The sequence below is a fragment of the Candoia aspera genome, chromosome 11, assembly GCF_035149785.1.
Source record: "Candoia aspera isolate rCanAsp1 chromosome 11, rCanAsp1.hap2, whole genome shotgun sequence".
NCBI classification, from domain to species: Eukaryota; Metazoa; Chordata; class Lepidosauria; order Squamata; family Boidae; genus Candoia; species Candoia aspera.
Window position 1 is genome coordinate 18,274,675 of NC_086163.1, and position 24,381 is coordinate 18,299,055.

At 39.9% G+C, this 24,381-nt stretch overlaps 1 protein-coding gene across 2 annotated transcripts in view; it reads right to left on the reverse strand.

Annotated features, from left to right (window-relative positions):
- The window catches only part of ZNF423 (zinc finger protein 423), a 239,053-nt gene that overhangs the window by 81,889 nt on the left and 132,783 nt on the right, over positions 1-24,381 (reverse strand). Inside the window, exon 6 of one of the 2 annotated variants that reach the window (XM_063312809.1) lies at positions 11,388-11,477. The exons of the other annotated variant lie outside the window; for it this stretch is intronic. Within the exon in view, the coding sequence (XP_063168879.1) occupies positions 11,388-11,477 (90 nt within the window). The remainder of the gene's footprint in view (positions 1-11,387; positions 11,478-24,381) is intronic. 2 annotated transcript variants of the gene reach the window in all.

A 24,381-nucleotide genomic window follows, 5' to 3' on the forward strand; every position in this document is an offset into this window, starting at 1 on the left:
ACTAGATAGGTGCTATGAGAACATATTCTATCTGTGAAAAATTCACCTCGGTTCTCTTCTCCTTCAAAAGAATTTTTAAAAAAACAATTTTTCTTTCATCAAATTGAATGAGGGTGGGGAGGGTGGGAAGGCAAGAGAATTCTTCTGCATAGTATTAGTTAGAACGGTGTTTCTCAACCTCAGCAACTTTAAGATGCGTGGACTTCAACTCCCAGAATTCCCCAGCCAGCCTGGCTGGCTGGGGAATTCTGGGAGTTAAAGTCCACGCTTCTTAAAGTTGCTGAGGTTGAGAAACACTGAGTTAGAACACTGAAACTGGCAGAAGATCAGGAAGTTAGCAGATTAAGTTGCAACACTGTAAAAGTAAGACTATTCAGCAACAATAACTGAACTACTTTTTTTATGCTTTGACGATGTGTTATGCTTATATTCTGTCAGTGGGTGTCACTGTATTGCAGCAAGTGGCAAGCATCTACCCCTATGAAAGAGGTAGCTGTGTAGCCTAGCAAATATCTGCCTCTTCCATTTTTGTATTTCTAACACTGCATTCACAAAACATATTTAACTCGGTTACTGAGTTCAGCCATTGTCTGGGTTCGCACAATATACTGAATAATAAACAAACCCCATGGGCCGGATTCACACCACACGCTATGCCACAAAACCTCCAGGGCTTAACCATGGCTAAAACTAACCAAGCTTTGCTGGTCATGTAAATGCAGCTCCTAGATCTTGAACGTGATTTGGTTAAATGTATACTGCTATCACAGCCTAAGAACAGTCTGGCCATCCATGGGAGCAAACAGAAACGTATTTTGCAAACATGCACACACACACCCCACCACCATCACTGCCACTGCCACCAAATAAGAGAGGCCAAATAATTGCAATGGCATAAAAAAAAGGACTTCAAGAAAAATAGAGTCTACTCTAAAAATGGGCATAAGAACATTTTTACCCATGTGGATTTCATTAAATGCTACCAGAGATGCAAGGTTTGTGCAACAGATCCAAAGGACCATTAGTTCAGCATCCAATTTCCCAGAGTAGCAGCATAGAGGCACAAAGGCAAAAGTCTACCTCAGTGTTTCTCAACCTTAGCCACTTTAAGATATGTGGAGTTCAACTCCCAGAATTCCCCAGCCAGCCACGCTGGCTGGGGAATTCTGGGAGTTGAACTCCACATATCTTAAAGTGGTTAAGGTTGAGAAACACTGGCCTACCTACTTTTGCCTACAGTACTTACAATCCCTAAACACAGAGATTCTACTTAACCACTGTGGCTAATAGCCACTGACAGATCTTATAAAACCCATCACCCATGATTACATGTATAATGACTGAGGTCATTGGATGACCCCAAAAGGTTATCTCCTAGCCCACACCATGCATAATTTTATAAACAGATCACCCTTGCAGCTTTTTATCTCTGAAAACTCCCAGGAGCCATTTTGAGGTTTCAAACAGTACCATATCATGGATGCCAACTTCCACCAGAATCCAATGAACTGAGTGGAAATGAAATAAAATTCTCAACAGCTCCAACCAGATACTACAACTCTAAGATCTTTTAGGGATACAGTAATAGCATCCCTAGGAAGCCTTGATGATGGCAAAATCCCAACACATGCAGTGGTATCTTCAAACAAATACAACTGTTGTGTACCTGCCTCCTGATTTTTGAACCAAGTGCACAAGTTGTGAGGTTTGTGTGCTGACATTATCCTGGACATTTAGTCATTTGTTCTCCTTGTCCTTCCTGCAGATGCCCATGTTGACAGATAGATGGTGCAGAACTCACCAAACTACTCACTTACTAAGCAGGTTATTGCATTTCTGTCCTACTCAGGTGAGATGGATGACCTAACTTGGATAATATACATCACCAAAGGCTTTTTCTAGCCCCCTCCCAGATACACCTTTGCCAACACTGATGTGGGTTATAGAATTAAGATGGATCTTTATGCCTGGAAAATATGGGAAAAAGCAGATTGTGGAATCAACACTGAGGGGGGCAAATGTCATTAGCTACAAATACACCCACTTTCTACTTTGTTTCAACCAGATAGAGTCCCAGACACATGTAACAAGATATGTATATATATATTGCCTTCAATCAAAAATGGTTTGACCCTCATGATTTGAAAGCAGGTAGGTGAAGTGGAAACCATCAGTTCAGTCAATGATGATAAGTGGGGGCAATTCAGTACCCACCTGATCTGGAACTGAATCCCATTTCTATTGTCTCGGGTTTTTTTAAAAAAAATAATGATACCAACAGCACAACCAAACAAACAAGGATCTGGGGGATCTGACATTCCCTTCCAAGATGTACCTCCTTTTTCTTTGGCAAGCATCTGTACTTCTTCTTGAAGTACTTACAAAGATCAAAAGAGTCAAGACTGAGAAAGCAATCTCCAAGTTTAAAGGGCCTCTAGAAGAATAACTATTAGCAAGGAAAGACTTGCTCCCCAGTCTGGATCACCTCGTGTTAATTTAAAGGGAAGGGGTTCTTTTGTGATTTTTTTTTCAACCTAAAGGACAAAAACTCCATTAAGTCCAAATAAGTTTGCCTCCCCTGGGGAACCACTGACCTATGCCTTAAAGGGAAAATTAGGGGCACCTCAATACAATTTATTTTCGATTGCAAATTGATTTTTTGCAGGAAGTTAACCGGACTCGGTTCTCTTCCATTTTCGCCGCTTCAGTAATGAAGGGCAGAGCTGAGGCTGGCTTTTCTTTTCTTTAAATGACTGCTGAGGATAATGGTTCCTAATGTGATAAAAGGTCTTAAAGAGGCACCACAGAAAGGAGGAGACTAATTTACTTTTCTAGGAGCCAATTTACATAGGAACCTCCATATTAATTTGCATCAGGAATCCCAACCTCCCAGCCCGTAGGGGTCAAACCTCAGTCATGAGCAGTCACAACAAAATCCAGTAAATCCATAGGCTCCACAGTGGCTCACCCTTGATTGCATTTTAAGGAATTTGCCAGTTTCAATTCATAGAACAGGGCCTGTTCCTTGGGCCATCCTACATAATTTCCATAGCACTCGAAGGGATAAGCAAGCTGGACTCACAAGTCTGAATGTGGCACCCAACCTCTTTCATCGCTGGCCTCTAGAATCTTCTCCGATCAGGGAATGTGGCAACAGAGTTTGGACAATCTTGGCTATAGAAGCATGAGCAAAAAACAAATCCTCCACACACAGTAAGTCCAAGAATATTCCTCCCAATCATCCACTTCCATTTCCTCATTCATCTTCCGTTTTGACTACAGCTTAACAGTTTATTCAAAAGTCATTTATATTTCTTGTAGCACATTTACAGTAATAGGTTAAAAAAAAGTTATGTTCATACCTACAAGTATGTCTGACCTAACAGGAAGAAAGTCTTTTCTATTATTTATTTAATCAACTTATATAGGCGCCCTCTCAACAAACAACTCGGGGCATCATACAAATAAAAGAACAACCCTGAAAAAAAGAATGATCAGAACATTTCTTAAAATAAGCATACATTCCTTTAAATCAGTGTTTTTCAAACTTGGCAACTTTAAGATGTGTGGACTTCAGCTCCCAGAATTCCCCAGCCAGCAATTCTGGGAGTTGAAGTCCACACATCTTAAGGTTGCTGAGGTTGAGAAACATTGATTTAAATGGTTTGTGAGCACGTGTTGGCGTACATGCCTAGGACTCCACCAAAAAACAAAAAACCCTATGTTGCCAAAAGTAGAAAATGCAGAAACATCTATTATTTATAATTAATCTGCAAAGAATACAACCTTTCTAGTTTCCTTAGTTCTCCCTTTTGCTTACATTCTCAAATTCGCAGTAAGAGCTTGCATGCTTTTATTCTTTTTTTTGTACAGTCTCACCATCATGCAAACAAACAGCCCAACATTTCTGAAGAAAAAGGCTAACTCCTTCCATCTTCTACAAGGCTGAAAGGAAAAAGGAAGAAGACTGTAATTATTATCATACTCAAGTCTTTTAATGCCCATTGTGTTTCTGCAGAAATACAGGAGCAACAGAGGCAGCTGATCACTTAATTACATACACAAAACAAAAACAAAAACCAAACCCCAAATTCAAAATAAGGCAGTTTGAATTAGCATTGGGTGGTGCTTTGAGTCAATCTCCAACATGTGTTTTGGAGCACATGGGAGAGTAAATAGGACACCTGTCCTCAACTCCTTAAAATGCACCTTTTCTCAGGAATGTGTGGCAGCCAAGGAAAAGATACAGATGTTTTAAGGTGTTATGGGCAAGAACTACCTTCACGCACCCAAGTACCTTTTAGAGATTGAATCCCAAGTGCCACACAGCCCTAGTCCAGATGTTCTGCTATCCCTGAAGCCTCAAGCAGCCAGGGTCAACATTCAGTTATGTACTTATGTAGAGGACCTAGTTCTCCCTCCAAGTAGGCTGGAAAGATGCTAGTCTAAAATCTCCCAGGTCCCATCTATGGAAAAGTCATGACCCACTGTCTGGCTTAGTATTGGAAATGATCAAAGGGATCAATATTTTTCAGCCCAGACAGCAAAACTAAACTATTAAGATATAAATCCCAATGATTATCTCCTAGCTTGGCCTCTCCCAATACTTCCATTTATTTTAATGGATGAAACAATTACACTGAGGTAGAGCACAGGATGAAGATGGCCTGATACAGGATGGGAAGATGAGAAGAAACTTGCGGGGCTCACATGAACATTTCCCCATCCCACCCCAGGCCTCCCAAAACCTTTAAAAGGTTGTGGTGGCATCTTTTAAAACAGGTAGCCAAGGCTACACCCAATAACTTTTGTGATCTGAGGGCCACAAAGGGAGAAGGCCACATCACACATGGTGGAGGTTTTTCAAAGGCGGTATGTCTATTTTAGGGTTTATGCTACAGCTTCCTACCCCGCAAAGTAAACTGTAGTGTGCGTTTTCAGTCATTATGGTCAGAAGGACCCTAAAAGCTGCAAAAAGGGAATTAGGGGATGAGTGGGGCCTGAAGCACCAGATAACCCACCCTAGTTTTAAAATCCAATTGCCTCTTCCTCCTTCATGTTCGCTGTCCAAGGTAGGGCTGGGCTTGCCTGCCCCACATGTCCAAGACTGTAAAAATAACCCAGAAGAGAAGTCAGTTTCTATTGCCCTTTTCTTGGGGTGAGGCCCTGTAGCTGCAGAGGTGCCTTGTCAAGCAAAGATGATTTCCCAGAAGAGGAAATATCTGAATTGAAATCCTCCCAGTTCAGGACAGAGACTCTGGGCCACTATATTATAGAAATTTTACATATGTCTAAAATACGCAGGGGGTGTTGTGGGACTCACACACACACACACGCAGCATATTCACTGCTTCTGCTGTCTAGGAAGTGAAATACCAATGGTTCCTTTTTTTTTAACCTCAATGGTATTTTGTCAATATTTTTTACTGCAGCAAAGCAAATATAAATATTTTATGGTAAACGGAGGGCCCAAAATAAACAGTTTAGTAAATAGATATTACATTACAAGGAAGGAGGAAAAAAAAAACATCTGCAGAAAAATGTTTGCCATGTAATTATTCTTCCTAGTTTACATTCACTCGCAACGTGCATCTCTCTCTCTCTCTCTCTCTCCACCGTCTTGCTTGTTCTAAATCTTCTTCCTTGTTGCTATTATTAAAATCTTTAAAAGGTGCCAAATCTTAAATGAGGAAAAAAAAATGATTTGCTAGAAATTATTCATATCACAGTGAGCCTCTACTAAACCTGGCAGGGGTGCAATATTTTCAGTGAAATTAACATAAAATATACAACTGCAAATTATCCAGGAAATAGCTATGTTCTTTACAACACGCATTTACATTCAAGGGAGACAGAGGAGGGGAGAGAAAAAGTAGGGTTTCTCTTATTTTTCTAACACAGAGCTGCAAATAGACTTTCCCAATACCTTCCATAAGGAATATGGCCTTTAAGGATGATATTGAAAAATAGGCGGCTGAGCAGAAAGTCAACCCAAAGAGAATTACCAATGACCACAATCAAAAGAGGACAATTTTGAGTCCTCACTGCTAGTGAGTTCATTTCTAGATTTAGTCCTCCTCTTGGCACACAAAATGTATTTCCTTTCTTAAGCCTTTCTTCCCAAAAAAGGTAATGCTATGTAAAATGCAAATCTTGCTGTAAATATTTTATAAAATTGTTGCATACATCCCAAAAGCTATAGGTCTTAATTGAGAGGCGGTTATGTTTCCAGTCAATATATGGAAATGGAAAATGCTAATTCATGTTTTTCTACTTATGAAAAACCCTAGAGGACAGCAAAACCGCAAATGCACTCAACTTTAATATTATAAATATAATTTGGCTCTCTCTTTATAATCCCCAGTGTCCTGGCTTTTATCTCCCAATGGCTGCAGAGGAAGAATTTTGCACAGGCACTTTTACATCATCCATACAGGAAGTCAACCTTCAAGCCCTGCCAGTTTGGCAGAGAAGCCAGGGGCTAAGTAATATTGAAAACAGGAACTGAAATAAAATCTTCCTTGCACAGGAAAAACAAGCCATGAATGAATCCTGACTGCGATCCAAGCAATGAAGGGGACAAACCAATAAAACTTCAGTAGCCAATTCTGGCCATGGGTCCTTTACTTGCAATTACCAAGCAAGCAGCCATGCCTAACAAAAGAACACTACGGCACAAACTCCATCATGGAAGCTCAGGCGTTTTAAAGGTGCGGCAGTAATAGAAATCATGGGCAGCATTTTACTTGGAAATGACCGTTTTGGCCCAGGTCGCATTGTTTTTTTCTGGGTCAAAGGCCACACTTAACCTTTGAGTTGCATGTCTAAAGTGTGCCTCAAATTGTAGTGTGTAGGACAAAGCTCAATGTGTCTGCATTTAAGTAGAATGAAATGAAATATAGTAATCACGATCCCTACCCAGTCATGTAGGGTATCACAGTCCTCTTCCCTCCCATCAAAAATTATTATTTGCTGAAGTTTTTGAAGTTCTTGGAGGAATACCCACCACGGCTTTTGAACTGCAGAGCTTAATTTGGCTCCTACGTTCTGAGTGTCCAGCCAGGTAGCTAGCCAATCTTGGCTAACCTCAAAAAACCGAGTTGGATCAGATCTGGTGAGGACCTAAATTCTGAGGCTGCAGGCTAGACTGGAAAGTTGGAAGAATATCCTAGACCATGAAGGCTGGCTGGCGGAATCCTGGGAGTTGAAATCCACACATCTTAAAATTGCTGAGGTTGAGAAACACTGTCCTAGAATAAAGCAAGAGTCAATCACTTCTCAATTGCTGCCAAGAAATCAACATGGATGTTTAGTCACCAAGAGCTGAGGAAAGCTTTTAAGCCAGTGGCTTAGGACTGAACATGGCTGAGTTTATCACAAGTAGGGTTTCCAACATAGTCAGTTAGGATTATTATCCATGTGTGGATGAAGGCTGTCTTCTTCACTGTTGGACGATGCCACCAATTTAGGGAATACAATCAATGGTGTTCAATTAATCCTCAAGTAAATACCACAAACAATTGTGACATCATGGGCCATTTCTCATAAAAAGCGTACGTTGTAATATATGTGTTGGGTATTTGAAATGATCAAAGGATAAGTAATTTTCATTACAGACTGTAAAACGAGTCCATTCAAACATCATCCCAGGAGTTATTTCGGTTTGCGGGTTAGAGGGGACACCATGTGCTCCTGTTTACTAGGTGACTGACTTCAGTGGAGAGAAAAAAGCAGTGGAGGAAAAAGAAAATAAGAATTATAGGGACACAGACTGCAGCAAGAAGAAGGGCTCGAATGAATATTCTGCCCTTAGGCTGCTCAGAGTCTTAAAAGGAACCAAAGGGGCCCAAAGGTCTCTTTTTCCTTTGAACAAGGTAGAGGTTTACTTTAGAAAAAGTAAGCAACTAATGGGAAGATTCAGTGTTTTTAACCTATTTCAAAGCTCTACCAAAAACGCCTTTTGTCTGCACTTTAATTTCAAAAGCTCTTTGGCTAGCAATCTGCTTGGACTTCTGACAAGAGTGTTCCTAAAGCAGTATGGGGGGGGGGATAACCGAAAGAAATAGAGCAAGAGAAAAAAAAGGTTCTACAACGTCTTTTGGCTTTAGTCCTGTCTACATATTATCCCCAAAGGAATGCAGTTCTGAAAACCAGGTCTCCACCCCTGCATTTGGACATGCCTAGAGATTACATGAGCCCTGAGAAAATTAACCAACAATTCCAAGGATTTTTTATTTTTTTTAAAAAAACCCTCAAGAACAACAGGCCTATTTATTTTATAAGAAAATAAAATTTCCACAAATGCTTTTGGCTCCTCCCTGGGCCAAAGAACCTGGAGGTAATTATTTTGTTGGTATCTCATCTTAAAGGAGAGAAGTGGAAATAGACGAAGAAATGCTTTTCTGGGAGGGAAGAAACAAAGGATGCTGACCCATTGCTACCAAAGGTCAGTCAACCAACTTCTGTCCCCTCAACTTTGAAAACCAGAGCATTTCTTCAGAATGATTTGCAAAGGGCCCACAGTGAGGTTTCCCAGTGTAAAATATTCGACTTCCAAACTCTGTCCAGAAGGAATGTAGTTCCCATACAGATCAGATGTTTGAATCTACTAATATATTTGAAATAAATGGGACAAGGTTGACGATAGTCTCTTTAAATCTCTGCTTTGTGCTAACGTTTTTCCCAGATACAGGTTATCTGCAGGTGCAGTAAAAGACTGGGGTTTTTAAAAGCACCAATAGTATCCTAAGAATTTCCAGCCAGCAGAACCTGGAGTCCAAGTACTGCACCCTTAACCGCACCATTAGAGACTAAAGGTTCCAAGTGGACCGTAAATTGAAACCTGGAAAATCTGCAAGTGTTACAGGCTGTGACAAGCAGTATTAATGCCTCCCACTTTGACTCAATAAATCAAAACAGATTTAGAGGAACTATTAAGACTCATGTCAAGAATCCACACTTCACTTTAATAATTCCCTATTAACATATTTAACTGCTGGGCTGTATATTTTAAACATTTCTTACTATTGGGTATATAAGTAATTAGCAGCTTTTAAGAAATGCATTAACAATCAGAGAGAAGTGGAGGGGAAAAGATAAAACATTTACTGGAATTTTCAGGTTTTTTAAAAAGCGACACAATTGTTGAACAGAGTGGCGCTGAGCACTTAAATACATTTAAGGTTTGGAGAGGAAATTAGCAGACGGAGTACAAAGTTGGTGAGTATAATAAAGTAGCAACAATGTGCATCAACACAGAGCAACAGAATCTCATCTCTGAAAGGTTTACAAGGGTACACAAACTATACCCCCATCAAGAAGTGGATGTGTCCCCCGAGGGCCTGTTGACTAACCAGGACTAACCAGACCCTGCTTAGCTTCTCAGCTAGACAAAGTCATCCCACTAATGCCATCTAGCCTGGTTGCTGCTCCAACAGTTGCTGCTGAATTGTAATTTTTAATATAACCGAAGGGGGAAAATTAATAAATGTGTAGTTCTAATCATATTCTCTCAGTGTAAGTAATTTAATTTCATTTTAATTACGCTTACATTTCAGCTAAATCAAATCCAGTTTTTTGTCCTGATTTTGCCCCCTTTGGGGAATGCATTTTTGCAAGGACAAGTGTGGATCTTAACCCAAAACCAGTTGAATGTTCCTGCTGGACAGGTGACTCTGGGAAGCTAATTTGGGGACATGATGTTGGAGCACAGGAACGATGGAAGACCTAGCTGGTACTGGAAACACTGTGGGCCTTTACAATATTCTTCAAAGCAGATTTTTTTCAATCTGGATCTAAGGAAACCAGAACAGAAACTTACAGTACATGTCAATCTCTATCAAGCTCCAATTTCCAGCATGCTAGCTCAGGCCAGGATGAAATAGTACTGGAAAACTTCTAAAATCATTGATATTGGCTTAGATCCAAAGATATCCTTCACCAGTCCCCTACTGAAGGAGTTAACCTGCATTTGCCAGGAACCCTCAGGGCAAGAACAGAAATTCCTAGGTATGCTATATGTCTGTTCTGTATCAGAAGTTTCTAGAAACAAGATTTTTGTATACCATCATCCCCCAGAACTAGAATTCTGAGCTTCAACAGCTCTCAGAACTGTGGATTTGAGCACCATCCTCAGGCTCTTAGGCTAAAAGGGCACTGGGCTTTTCTAGACATGAAAAACTTCCCCGTCTATCTATATCTTTGATTAAGCCACAATAATCTTCCCGGTTCTTTTGCAAAGCTCATGGCTTCTCTCTTGATGTGTCAGCCATAAATCTGAGGGCTGCATAAGACAAGGAATGGTAATTCCTACAATGCCCTTCTCCCTATCCCAGGATACAGATATTCTCCACTTCCTTGTGCAAGTCTAAGCAGGGGAAGAGCCACAGCCCTGAGTTTGTCTGGGCAAAAACTCATATGTGATCTCAATAAGCATTCTGACGAAGAGATCCCTGCTGAATCTGTACCTCTTCTCCTCCACAGTTACAGCAGGAAGGGATGAACAGTGAAATCCTTCTGCCTTTTGCCCTAGCACTTCCACCAGCACGCTTCACTTTTCAATTATGCCACTCAGTGATATCTCAGTATCTTCTCTTTAATTTAGCCATAGGAAGGAAAAAAAGGGTTTTGCAAGGGACCATACTTTTAACCTGAATATTTACATATGCCAGGAACATGCATGCACATCCCTGATACATTTTATTTTCAACACAATTAAGCAAGGCACTCTGCTTCAAACAGAATCTGGCCAGTCTACACTAATAAAAGGTCCTTCAAATGTATTTAAGTTAATTTATGATTTCTAGCCTCCATGGCAATTCTACAGATACAAAAAAAATATATGATTGTACTGAATAACCATCTGGTGGGATATAGATGAAGACACAGCAGCAGCCAGATGTTCTGGAGTGTATCTTTCCTAATCTTTTAGCCCTATTAGCTGGGGTTGGGTGGAATGAAGTCCAACATCTAGGAGGCACCAGATTGCCACCTCTGGTTCCAGAATGTTAGAAAGATCTCTTCAAAGCAACTTCAATAAGTTAGAGTAGGCTTCACATAAGCCATAGCCTGGCTCATTTGGATCCAGCTTGTCTGAGTTTAGGGTAAAGCTAGTCCTCATGGATTGTAAACTATTGTTGCTGTTGTTAACTCTGAACACTCCCCAGCTCCCAGTGACACTGAGCAGTTGATAGGTTTATGCATTGTGAGAATCCAGCCAACTGCAGTTTATTCAATAAGCTGTGATTAATAAAACCATAGCTTGGTGCAATATGTGAACCCAGCCTTCAGAAGCATACTGCCTGCAGCTCTGAGAAGTCTTAAAGGCAGCAGGAAAAAAAGTGTGTGAGGGTTGCTGTCAAATATGAAACACATTCTGCATTTCCTACCTGTAATAGCATTTTTCCTAATCCTCCTCTCCAGTAAGCTGGGGGCTGGAAAAGAATGGAAGACCTCACCATGGGGAACTGGAACTGCACCTATAAGAGACAGGAGGCAGAGACACTCAACTCCTCCCCACATGGCAAGGAGTCTTCATGGATGAATTCAAAACAAAGCCCTGCAGTGGTGCAGAGAAGGCATGTGGAGGTCACAGGGTTAGAAGGAGGTCTATGAAAAAATACCCTCACGTATTCCCTTGCCCTCTGCCTTGATCCATCCTGGCCATGGAAAGGAAACCCTAAGCCCTCACCAAAGGAAGGAGGGAGGCAGGGAGGCAGGGAGGTTAACTGAAATGAAGCATGCAGTCACTTCTTACTGCCACATTCAGACAGCATATTTCAAAATGTTTTTATTCAACCCAGAGCCTATCCGTTTGAGGGGAAAGCAACCTCAGAATGGAAGTTGGAAATCAACACGTTTAAGAATGCTTCTGTGTGGAAAAAGAGTCTGTAGCTTTCCGCCTGCAAGGAGAGTTCATCTGGTTTTAACTAGAGATAAACATGCAACCTCCCAAACTTCTGAATTCTGAAGTGAGATATTTCCACTCTTCTTTTTTCCTTGCTCCTGTAGATCACCCACTACCAATACAAGCCACCACAGATATTTCTGCTTAACACCATGAAGTTTTCATCTGACATATCTCTCCAGCCTTACCATGGGTTTTTTAGAAGTTAAAATCTGATACCTACTTTTTAAAAAAGAAAGTATCTGCTTTAAATTCAACTTGGATGCACTGATCATAACAAACTGAGATGTTTACAAATGCAATCTGCAAGGACTAGATTTAAAAAAAAATTATAGTTGCAGTATGTTAGCAAGGTGGACTTCCATAGAAACACATATGAATTCATGACATTCCCCATCTCGTGGCTTACTATCGTATCTAATAATCTAATCCTTTCAACTAAGTATTGACTACAATACTACATTAATACTCAAAAGCAGCAAGTGAGATATAGGGATTCAGATGTTAAACTAGGATTGGGGAGACTCAAGTTCTATCCATTCTCAACCATGGAAATTCAGTGGTTGAACTTTTAAGTCAGGCACTCTTTCTCAGCCCAACCAATCTCATGGGCTATTTTTTCTGGGAATAAAATGTAAGTTGGGTTTTGCTGTTATAGAAAATAATCTAATGGATGAGTACTTAAAATAAAAGGCACTAAGTCCCGCTTCCATAGAACCATATTTTACTCTGTAAAACTGAAGGGAATTTCCTCAAATCTGATGTTGTGGACTCTTCTAAGAACTTGCCAGTATCTGAGTATTAGACCCATGAGATTTCCCCCCAAAAAACAAGGGAACAAGGTCCTTTGGTGATCCTTAACATGAACGAAAACCTCAGAGCCCCACTAAGGTGTCCTACTGAGGATAAAAGAGGCCACTTTCTCATGCAATTTATGGAGTTCCAACAGAAGGAATTCCACTTCACCTTACTGAGATCTCAGGAGGATCAGCAGCACCAATGCACCAGGGCCAAATACAGTTCATGAAATTGCTCCTCACTTAGTCCATTGGGTACAGCTGCAACTCCATACACTGTTTCATTGACAGTTTAGCAGCCTACTGCCTGTTCCATCTTTCCCTGTATCAGAAAAATGTTCTTAAGCCAGACTTTCTGTCCAGTCAACAAGTACAAGCAAGTGCAAGTGTCTCATTCAGATCCTGAACTACCTTCCCTCACCAAATACCCCTGGCCACCTCTTTCACCTCCCAAATCTTCAGGTTCTTCAAGTCAGACTCAAAGGGCTCCATCACCACAAATCAACTTTCAATTATCAATCCCTTTCAAACAATGAGCACCACCTTTCCATAGCTATAATGTAGGTCTACATGACAATGAGTTCTTTTTCTAGATCCTTTGAAAAAACTTTACACCGTCAGATTGGAAGGCAATGATCACAGCCAAATCCCTAACCACAAGGCTAACTTTATGTATTCTGATCCATGCAAATGCTCTCTGCTGGAATGGGGGAAAAATCATAAAGAACAACTGAAACACAAGGAAGTCACCTGAATGCCTTAGAATGCTGATTGTCCTTGCTCTAAATTGGGAGCAACGTTGTACTTCTAACTTGCAACTTGACAAGTTCAGTAGCAATCGAATAAAATCTGCTGTAAAAGACCATTTCTAATGGGCAGCCTGGTAGCTTCACAGGCCAGTTTAGAGCCTCCCTGAGGCTTGCAGTTCAATTTCCGTTGACCTTTAATTAAAGACAATACACCAAATTGACACCAAGAGATTTAAAACTACAATATAAATTTGGCTCCATAACTAGCATCCAAATAATTTTTTTGTTTGCTGTTTCCTCTTGCTTAAATGTAACGATTTAATATAAAAGGTTGTTAGCAACATGATAAATCTTTAGTCTTGATCCTTAAAAGAGGCCAAGTAAAAAAGGCCTGGCTAGAGTTTTGCACCACAGTAAGGAAATAACAGAGAAGGACTGTAGCTATCAGGAAAGTTTCCCCTTTGCTCTACATGCAGGGGTCAGCCTTTCAAGGTAGTCTAGACAAGAAGCACCAACCATGAGTACTAACACTACCATTATCGTAAGGTTAAAATAGCAGAATCTTGCAGTCTGAAAGTATTTTGCTCCCCCCTGGCCTTTACAGTCTAAGAAACCAGGGAGGGTCCCTTCAGAGATGTTTGCCATACCCCATTCCTTTTTGTGGGCTCAGCTGCCTGTTATCTGACGGTTGCCACATCTGCACCCCCTCCTCTTTCTCCTATTGCCCAAGGACATTCTCACCGACCATTACAGGAGGGCAGGAATGACTTGTTCTTGTAAGTGACACTGATCTGCTCAGGCCTACCGATGCCAGGAGGCTTAAACTAATTTCTCCTTATTCTCATTTTGACCAGAGCTCTCTGGTGATATATTGGATAGTTATTTCTCACATATCTCACCAGAGAAGAATTGTGCTAGCAAAAACACACCAACCTCAGCAGCCCATGGAACATATGACAGTGATTGATGCCTGGAACTGATCTTATCTGTTCAACATCACGGTAAATTATGGTTATTTTAACCACGGTTTGTTGAACCAGCCCTGGTGGTCTGACTCATTGGTAACATAGTCATAAACCATGGTTTATAAATCAGAATGACTGGGCCCACACAATGTGTTACACTAAAAGAAGAAGAACCACGTTGTGGCATTATTCAGTATGGGGATCCAGCCACTAACTTCACAAATTTGCTCTAATTTGGCAGAAACTGAAGCTTTCCCCAAGGTTTCATGATGCTGTTGGGTGGAACAAAGGAATGTATGTCCTTGCCAAAAACTGCCTGCCTGTAAAAAACCAGCACGTCAAGGACACAAGGGTTCTTCCCCTTCAGGACAAGACTTTGGTACAGTATGTTTGTATAATCTCAGATTGATTTACATAGGAAAATGCTGAAGCATGCAGTCTTCCCTGCTATATTGTCAAGTGGTATGATCTCATGAGGGTTTATACCATATGGTTGATGCAAACCAAGTCAGAGACAGTGGCTTTTCCTTGGTGTTCTTCAGTCACTGAAGAGAAAGCACTTGGAAATTGAAAGTTACAGGCTAAAATTCCTCTCCAAATATTGCGTACTACAACTTCCATCATGCAACAGGTGGTAGAAGACGTCGAAGGTCATTGGGCCACTTGTAAATGTCAGTGCTAATGTCACACGAGGACAATGGATTTCTTCTCCCAGCCAGCAAAGTGTGTGCAGGGAAGAAAGAGAGAAATGGAAAATATAATGTTATACTCACCTTGCTTTGAAATGCTTAAAGAAATAAGCATATAGAGACCAGTGATTCCTGGCTCACCTATCCTCAAACTATACTTTTTTAAATAAGTAAAGTATTCAGTTGAACAGAATACATGCACTTAATTATATAAGCATATATAATTAATCCCTCTTTTGGGGGAGATGGGCGGCAATTAAATTTGAATAATAAATAAATAAATAAATAAGCATATGCATTCCACCTTTCTAAAGCATCTCTACCACTCAGTGCCGTTAAAAACAAATGAACTAAAAGTATCAAACTAAAATAATGTAAAAGAAATGTTTAAAAGAATCACAGAAATGATATAACATAAATTATCTAATAAAGAAGGTCCAAGACAGCAGACATCAAATGAAAACTTCACACTGCCTTTATAATGAAAGATTCCATTATACACATGCATACATAGTGTGCAGACTTTAAGGAAAGTGTGCCATATTAATTAGCAGATGTTGATGGATACCAAGGCTTACATTAACTTCAGACTAGTCACACCTCAAGGCTCATACCTGATTACGGAAAAGGTGTTTGATCAATCGCTTCCCTTTTCCACCTTTGTATGCCAATATGAAGCCACTTGAAAATGTTTAAACAGGGTTAATCACAACTACCTATGAAAATTGAGTTAGGGGGCTAAAAGGAATTTTAACATGGTTAAAAAGGAGCTAAAACAACAGGAAGCTGAGATCACGGCCAATTATGAATGTATCATGCGAAAAGAGAATGTTGACACAATAGCTGTAAAAATGTCAGTGAAAAGGAATCTTTCATTATTCAACTACTAGATGAAAGAAGGGTGGGGAAAAATGTAAAAAAGCAAAATGCGACTGAATATATTATGGAAAATTATGGTTTACTCTGAGGGAGATAAAGGAACAAAGCAAAATAGCATTTGATCAAAGTTCTATTGAGCAAATATGCTCAGATAAAAATGATGAAAACACATACAGAGAGAGAGCAAAGAAGGGGCACGCTTATTTTACAAAATCAACCTGCTTCAAGAATGGCTCTGCCAAAAAAGGATAACTATAAAGTTTCTGAATCCTGTTCACACATATATAGGTGGTGTTCATTTGCACAGAAAGATACCCATTTCAGTTCAGCAGGAAAGGTACAGTAATTCTGGATTTATTGCATAAGGAGGTGGGGGGATGTCTTCTGGGGAAGATCACTGGATGAGGGGGAAATCACACCAGAACAAAAGCAGGGTATGAAAAGTTTCTCAAAGACTTCCTCTTCCAACCATTGCTTGGATCCAAAACTTCTTAAAAGTAAAAATAGGGTCCCATCCAAAGGATGGTTTGAGGTATGAAATAGATGGATTAACACTATTTTATTCAAGGCAATAAAACTAATCAGATGAAATCTAATTCCTAGATCAACTTCAGAAGTGTGGGGTTTTCCATCATCCTTGAATGGGCCACTGACATCAACAGAAGAACAACAATGGGGAAGGGAAGTAAGAGGTAATCAGAAGAAAGTGGGGTGGGATGGAGTTCAAATGAATGTTTTGCACACGCACACACACACACTTGGCCTTTAAACAATCTTAACAAGTCCTTATCGGACTGGGGACTCAGCCTCCAAATCCTCTTTGTTTTGGCCCTTTAAGTTATCACCAGTCGAGAACCAAGATATCTCAAGAACTTTATTTTAAAAAGTCTATTTAAAAAAAAAAAACGCCTTCAACCTAAGCTGTCATTTTCCCTCAAGGAGGAAATACCAAGGAATGTGATTTCACAGTTTAATCATGGATAAATAGCAGCTTTCAAGGATGGGGTCTCTTCAATGGAAAAAATTAACCCAATTGTTCTCATCCGATATCTTTGAAAAGAAAAAAATGAAAAGGAGGTGAACTGATGGTGAATCTCCTGATCTACTTTGGACTTCATTTAATGCTAGCTATGCTCTCAAGCCTATGCAGAGGAAGCCAAAGCAGAAATGTGTCTCTTGTCTCCTCAGCAGCTGCAATTCTTCAATGCAAAAGAATTCCTAACAAAAGATTCTGGATTGGATAATGAATACATCAAGAAACAAAGCAGTGCAACTTATTTGCTATTCACAGCCAATTAGCATGTCTGCTTATTCAAAACCTATATGGATTTCAAAATAGGAAACATGGTTTCAATCAATTATTCTAATAGACTTTTCCTTTGATAATTTCAATTATCTCAGGGTTGTTGTTTTTTTTATCAATCCACCCAAATCCCAGTCAAGTTTACTGCCAGGATGCAAAGAATTGTGTTAAGACCAAAGAGTAGGACATTTTCAGTGGGACTGTAAATTCATAACAATATTGTGAATATTAGTATAGGACTTCCACATGTTTCAAATCTTCAAAATGCTTTCTGTAGCTAACAGTAATCTTTGCACCAACCCATCATGGAGACGGAGAGAAGAAAGTGGCTTATTTAGGGGCACCAAAAAAGTTTATGGAAGAAGCAAGATCCTAGGGTTCCTCTCAAGTTCAAATGTCTGCTATGGCACATGGTCCTATAATATTCTAGATGTATTGAGAATTGCCAAAATTCCCAGCTATCATAGGTCTTGGCTTCACTTTGCAAAAGATTTGTCCAGCACCAGGTTGAAGAAAAGAACAGTATATAGGATAGCATCCAGTAAATAAGAGGCCAAACTCCTTGAAGGCAAATGGATCCTGGATTCCAGCCAAGATATTTAAATTTTATATTTCATTCACAACTAACTCAGCCTTTCCCAACTTGGGGCTTTTTAGTATGTTGGGATTATAATTCCAAACACCCCTAAAAGTCCTCATGGGATGATGGGTGCTGGGGTCCCACAGATCTAAAGGGCATCAAAAGGAGAAAGTCCATTCTACTACACTCAGTACAAGATCCTCAAAACTGTCCAGTTCAAAAGAACAACAATGTGAAACATGATTTAATTAAAGAAAACTGGATAGAGATTTAGAGTCTGCAATGTATCCATAATTAATTAACACAGTCAATTGTGAAGTCCAGAAATATGTTCATTTTCATGTAATGCTTCAAAAACCATCTGTCACATTTTAAAGTTTAGCTGCCTTAATTCTTCCATGGTACGCTATTCCTTTTCAGCATCAATCTCAAACTTCCCCAAGCCAGAGTCCTCTGTATGTGTTGGAATTACAACCTCCATAATGCACAACCAGAACTCCCAGTAACAACAATAAGACCAGTGTTTGCCATATTTCTTCAAATGGTTTGAATTGCAACTGCCATCAGCCTTAATTGACCTGGCCAATGTTTGGAGATGATTGGAAATGTAATACAAGACATGAAAAAAACATTCCAGGTGAAGGTGAAGAAAGATAACCTAGAGGTTCCTTTGGAGAAATTTCTTAGATACTTAGTGCAATCCACAAACATCAAAATCAACTTGATTTGAGATGGCACCGTTTAAAAACCTGCAAGAATTGAGAATCCTGAATAACAATTTCATGAAAAACAAATCATTGCAACATTATTTTCCCACTTCATTAATCACAAACATAGATGCATATCAACCATGGCAATTCCATCCCAAATTTTTAATGTACCTTTATGTGTCATATCCTTATATGGAAAGAAATTATTTATGAAAAGTAGCATGAATCCTGCATAAAATTTTTTTTGTTAGGATTCACATCAGATGTTTTGCTTTCCATTATGAAGATCATTGCAATTGTACATAGAGCAATACATTAACTAATAAACAAACCTACCTCAATTGGGTATGACTACAAATTCCCCAGGTACAGTACCTTCTAAGCATGTAGACGTCAATATCCAGAATTATCTCACCAACCTAAAAGTTGCTGAGAAAGCTGGGAGTTGAAATCTATAAGCCTGGAGGACACCGAGGTTTGGGAACGATGGGATAGCAGAAATCTCCAATTCTCAATATTTTCCCTTGTTCCCTTCCTTTTGCATCTTCTTTGGCCAATCATATCTCAAATCCTTCTTCTCCTTGACCTTCCAATGCCATTATTTCCTGCTGACTGATAGAGAACAGCAACGTCTTTCTGAACTTTCATTCTGTGGCTATAAGTACATTCTGTCTCTGCTACATTGGGAGAGAAGTGAAAGAGAGATCCTCTCCCAATGTAATATTTGATGGCATACCTTCTGATACTTCCCAATATGCATAAATGCCTTCTTACTTTTAAACAAGACTCCTTGCCCGTCCATACGCTGCCTAACAGTTCGGCAGGTAGGCAGGAGATAGGTAGGTAGGAAGAGAGAGATATAAGTAGGTAGGTAGGTAGGTAGATATCTCCCCATAAACATCAAAACCAAGACAAGATATTGGTCCACTGCAAGCCTCATGAAATTCCTCGCTTAACACTCCCCTCGGTGTTCACTGGAGACTCAGAAGCAAAGACTGAAAAGAAACCAAAAATATTATATGCCACAGAGACCATACATATCTGGCTCCAAAGAATACTAGTGCATAATGCATATGCATTCAGTCTGAAGGTTTATATTTATGTATGCCTTTGCTGCATCATTTCACATTTGCAAGGGCATCAGAAACAGAAGCCAACTGAACTTACTACATAATAAATGTCTTTAGAGTCCTTGGTGCACTCTGAGCTTGGTTGTTTGCTTGCAGATGTTTCATTACCCAACTAGGTAACATTATCAGTGCTGCACTGACCATCATCACTGAGCACAGATGATGTTACCTAGTCAGGTGATGAAACGTCTGCAAGCAAACAACCAAGCTCAGAGAGCACCAAGGACTCCACAGTTCAACTCTGAGCTACAGATATTCTCTTCCATTGAAAATGGCTTTAGAACTGGAATTGGAATACAAATAACCTAATTGTACTGATCTTTTCACAAAATGATTCCAGGGAATAGAATCTTGAATATATATCCTGTAGATCGCCCTATTTTCACTCTGCTCCTGATCTACACAGGCAGTGTTTCTCAATCTCAGCAATTTTAAGATGCGTGGACTTCAACTCCTAGAATTCCCCGAGCTGAAATCTACCCATCTTAAAGTTGCTGAGATTGAGAAACACCGATGTAGTGGATCTAAGTCAACAAGACTTGCAACCAGATGTTCAAGCTGTTTATACAAAAATATTCCACTGGATTCCTTTGACAGAAGTTGCTGAGGGCTGCAATGCAAGTCAACCCCAAACATCAAATAACTTTCCTATTTTCTACATTAAAGGGAAAAAGTGGGTCCCTAATGGACCTGAAAGGGAGCCACTCAAACCGCCTGGTGTAAATTCTGTATATCCCAACCATAAAATGCAAAGTTCTCCACTCAAGGCCCAGAAATCATATACACATGGATAGAACAGGAAATACAAGGCTATACATGTGAAAAGGATCTTGGAACTGAAAATGATCAAGGGCTGAGTATGAGACAACAGTATCACATACCTACAAAAATGGCAAATACACTTTCAGACTGCATCAAGAAAAGGTAGTTCCAAATCATGGGAATTCCAGTCTATTCTGCATTGGTCAGATCCCATCTCAAATACTCTGTCCCATTCTTTGTACTGTGCTTTAAGAAATAGACAGAGAAAAGAGTAATACAGATGGTCAGATGGCTGAAACCTATGTTCTATCAGAAGACAGCAAATGAACTGAGTATGTTTAGCCACAATAGAAGTGGACAGAAGAGCACCAGAAATGGTGACATGCAAAAGAAGACACTTGTTCCTTATTGTCCAGATGTACAAGACATGGAATAATTGAGTTATGGGAGGACAAGTCCTGTTGAATGCTAAAAAAACCTTTCAGAAAATAAGAATAGTTCAAGAGTGGAATTCACAACCTAAGGCAATAATGGTGGGCTCCCCTTCACAGGTTATCTTCAAGCAGAGATCGAAGAGTCATCTGAGTGGGAAGCTTTGATTTGAATTCCATTTCTAATTCTAGTTTCCTAGAGCAGGGCTCTACACTGGAATATTCTACTGCAAGTATCACCTGTTAACTACTATCGACCCTGGAAGCAGAATATATCTGAATCTCAGATACAGGAAAAAGAAATAAAACAGAGTCTTGGTGTTATGTTCTACTAATAGAGAAGGAACTCTGACGAGAGGACTTCTTCAGCTAAGACAGAAGATGGGCCAATTTTTCATGTAAAATGCCTGCACATTACATGCTCCCTTGCTTCTTTTCTTACTGGGGCAGGAGAGATCTGCATCATTAAGCATCTCCTCTGATCTTAGGTGCCAGCCCGGCTGACTTCCACACCCCCTGTGGATTCAGACTCTGATGATGTCCATCCTCCATCACATCTAACAGAGAACACAGATCAGACAGGAGAAAGTGAAAGGCAGGATGGGGTTGGAGAAGTGGGAGCCATTAGCAGATCAGCATAGGAAGAAAGAAGTAACAAAGCTTTTTGATATGACCTTAGGGTGTTCTCCCCAAAGTCTTAAAGAGGAGGGGAGGAAATCACAAGCAAAGCGTGGGGGAATTCTTCTAATCCTTGAAAAATGAAAAATATGTCAAAGGAACTCTTTCCAGTCAGACATTATCCCTGGATGATATTGTTGTTGTTGTTGTTGTTGTTGTTGTTGTTAAAATAGTAATCATCTCTTCAACCCTGAAAGCTTTGCTTGGAAACAATTTCCTATCAGCTCCATTTCAGAGACTGATCACAGCTGAGAGGCTGGGGGAGGAAGGGTCTTTCTTTTTCTTTTTCTTTTTTTTAAATCCCAGAGGCCTTAGAAGGAAAACAAAGCAACATGTTTCCCATCTATCTCCCCTTAGGGAGGCAGCCCTTCTGCTCAGGCTCTGAAGAAGTTGGGCAGGACACAATATGCCACTGTATTTGCGGAAGTGGGTGGATACATTACAGATACAGATAGCAAAAAACTTGCAGAAGGGCCATTTTTTCAAAGGGAGTTGCATAAGCAGGGCTGAATCTTCCTGGCATGTTAATTTTGATGAATGTAACCATGACTAAGGAGCTCTGCAAAGGAAGGAGGCATTTCTGTACAATATTTATCAGTGTCCCACTTCCTCATTAGGTTGAAGAATGACTTTTGGTGGCTGGTAAAGGAGAGGGGGTACATTTATGATTTTCAGGAATGAAGTCTGCAGTGCCTGGAAGATAATGAAAAATGGATACGGCTATGCATGGAACTGAGATATTTCTCATATGAAGATAGATGATAGATGATAGATGATAGAGACAACAGAGATAGAGATAGAGATAGAGATAGAGATAGAGATAGAGATAGAGATAGAGATAGAGATAGAGATAGAGATAGAGATAGAGATAGAGATAGATTACACACAGTCTCTCTCACATACACACACATATACAAACATACACACAGAGTATACCAAAAGTCAGGCCCCATGGACAATTTATTATATAAATTATACTAAATGTTCAAATTGGTTGCCATTGTCTTCTAAGCAATTCCTTAACTGTTTAATACATGACATTCCTAAATACAATAACATTTTCTCTGATCACAAATTCTAACATGATGGTTAGCTTTAGGTTGTCTATTGGCCTATGGCCTCTCTGTGTGTGTGTATGTGCCTGTGTACCTTTTTAAAAGTCTTTTTCTAGGTTTCACGTGCTTCCTACCTGAACATTGCTGGAATTCTCAGCAATGTTCAGCAATCCATACAAACATGTGACAGCATGATCAAAGGGTGCTCCAGTGAACAGCGGTGCAAAGGAGAAGTTTTAGGCCACCGTTTGTCCATCCTAGTTCTTTTGTTTTTTCCAACCACGATAGGTCAGTCAGAGCATCTGAATCAGTTTTCCCCAATCTGGCATGTGTTGGGACTATAACTCCCAGAATTCCAAGACAGCATAAACAAAAAGAAGTCCATGCTGGCTGTAATTCTGGGAATCGTAATCCCAACACCTCTATAGGTTACTCATCTGAATCAAGAGAGCAGAAAGGTCAAATGTAGAGAAGACACGCTGCACTAAGGAAGTTCAGACAGTATTTTGAAGTGAACGAATAAGGGAAAACATGATCCATACACAACCGGGGTAAGAATCTTCTGGACACCATCTGCATTTGTCCCTCTTAACATTCTCATCACCCTGTATAAATAGAAGAATTACCAGTTGCTGGAAGTCACAACCAGACTCTTCTGCACTGACTGAGCACCTCTTAACTACAATATACGATTCTGGGCACCACATTTCAAGAAAGTTTCAGAGAAAAGCCACAAGAATAATCAAAGAACCAGAAATTAAGTCTTACCATGAGACACTGAAAAAGTTGGTTCTGTATAGCCCCGAACAGGGAAAGGTTAGGGGCATATGATAGCATTTTTCAAATACATGAAAGAATATTTCACAGAATAAAGCCATGACCCTCTGCTCTATCATCATGGAACGCAGGACACAGAATAATAGACTTAAGTTACCAGAATGCAAATTCTGATTGAGTGGCAGAAAAAAGCTTCCTAACTCCTAGGTCACTGGTTCCTACCCTTGGGAACCAGCGATCCAGCAGTGTGGTGGCCTTCCTTCACTAGATGTGTTCAAGTGGGAGCTGGAAAGCCATCTGCTGGAGATGCCTGGATTTAGATTCCTACACCGAGCAGCGAGTTGGATTTGAGGGCCTCCACAGAAGGTCCATTTCTGCAGCAAAAAACTTCCCTTTGGGTGTAGAATTCTCCTGTACAAATCAGATCCATGGGAAAAAAAATCAACAGAATAAAGTACCCCACTTATCCCGCTGCCTCAAGATATCTCTCTCATACAGGGGAGGAAAAGGAAATCAGTATGGTCCAATTAGCAAGGCTCTCACACTTCACACCTGAAAAGGAGTGACTGCATTAACACCTGCCACATAAACAATCATTTTTAGTTAACTTCATTTTAAGCTCCCTGACAACACCAGCAAGTTTCCTGCCTAGAAATACTGAAGAAAAAACCGGGAGTGACAATTCCATTTTTTAAAATCTTCTAATAAAGGAATGTTTTGTCCTAATCTTCCAAGTCAACATTATGTATGGTAATAATGTCAACATTATGTATTATGTACATTACTGTATGTATTATGTATGGTGTCTTAGACATTTCTGCATCATGCACATTAAGAAGCGTAGGAGTTTGGAAGACCAGATCCCTTAAATACTGAATGGTTCAAGGAAAAACATTATCAGAGAGGAATGTTGCAGCATGAGCATGCAAAAATTTAAAAAAAACACTGTAATATACTTAAAAAAGATCTTC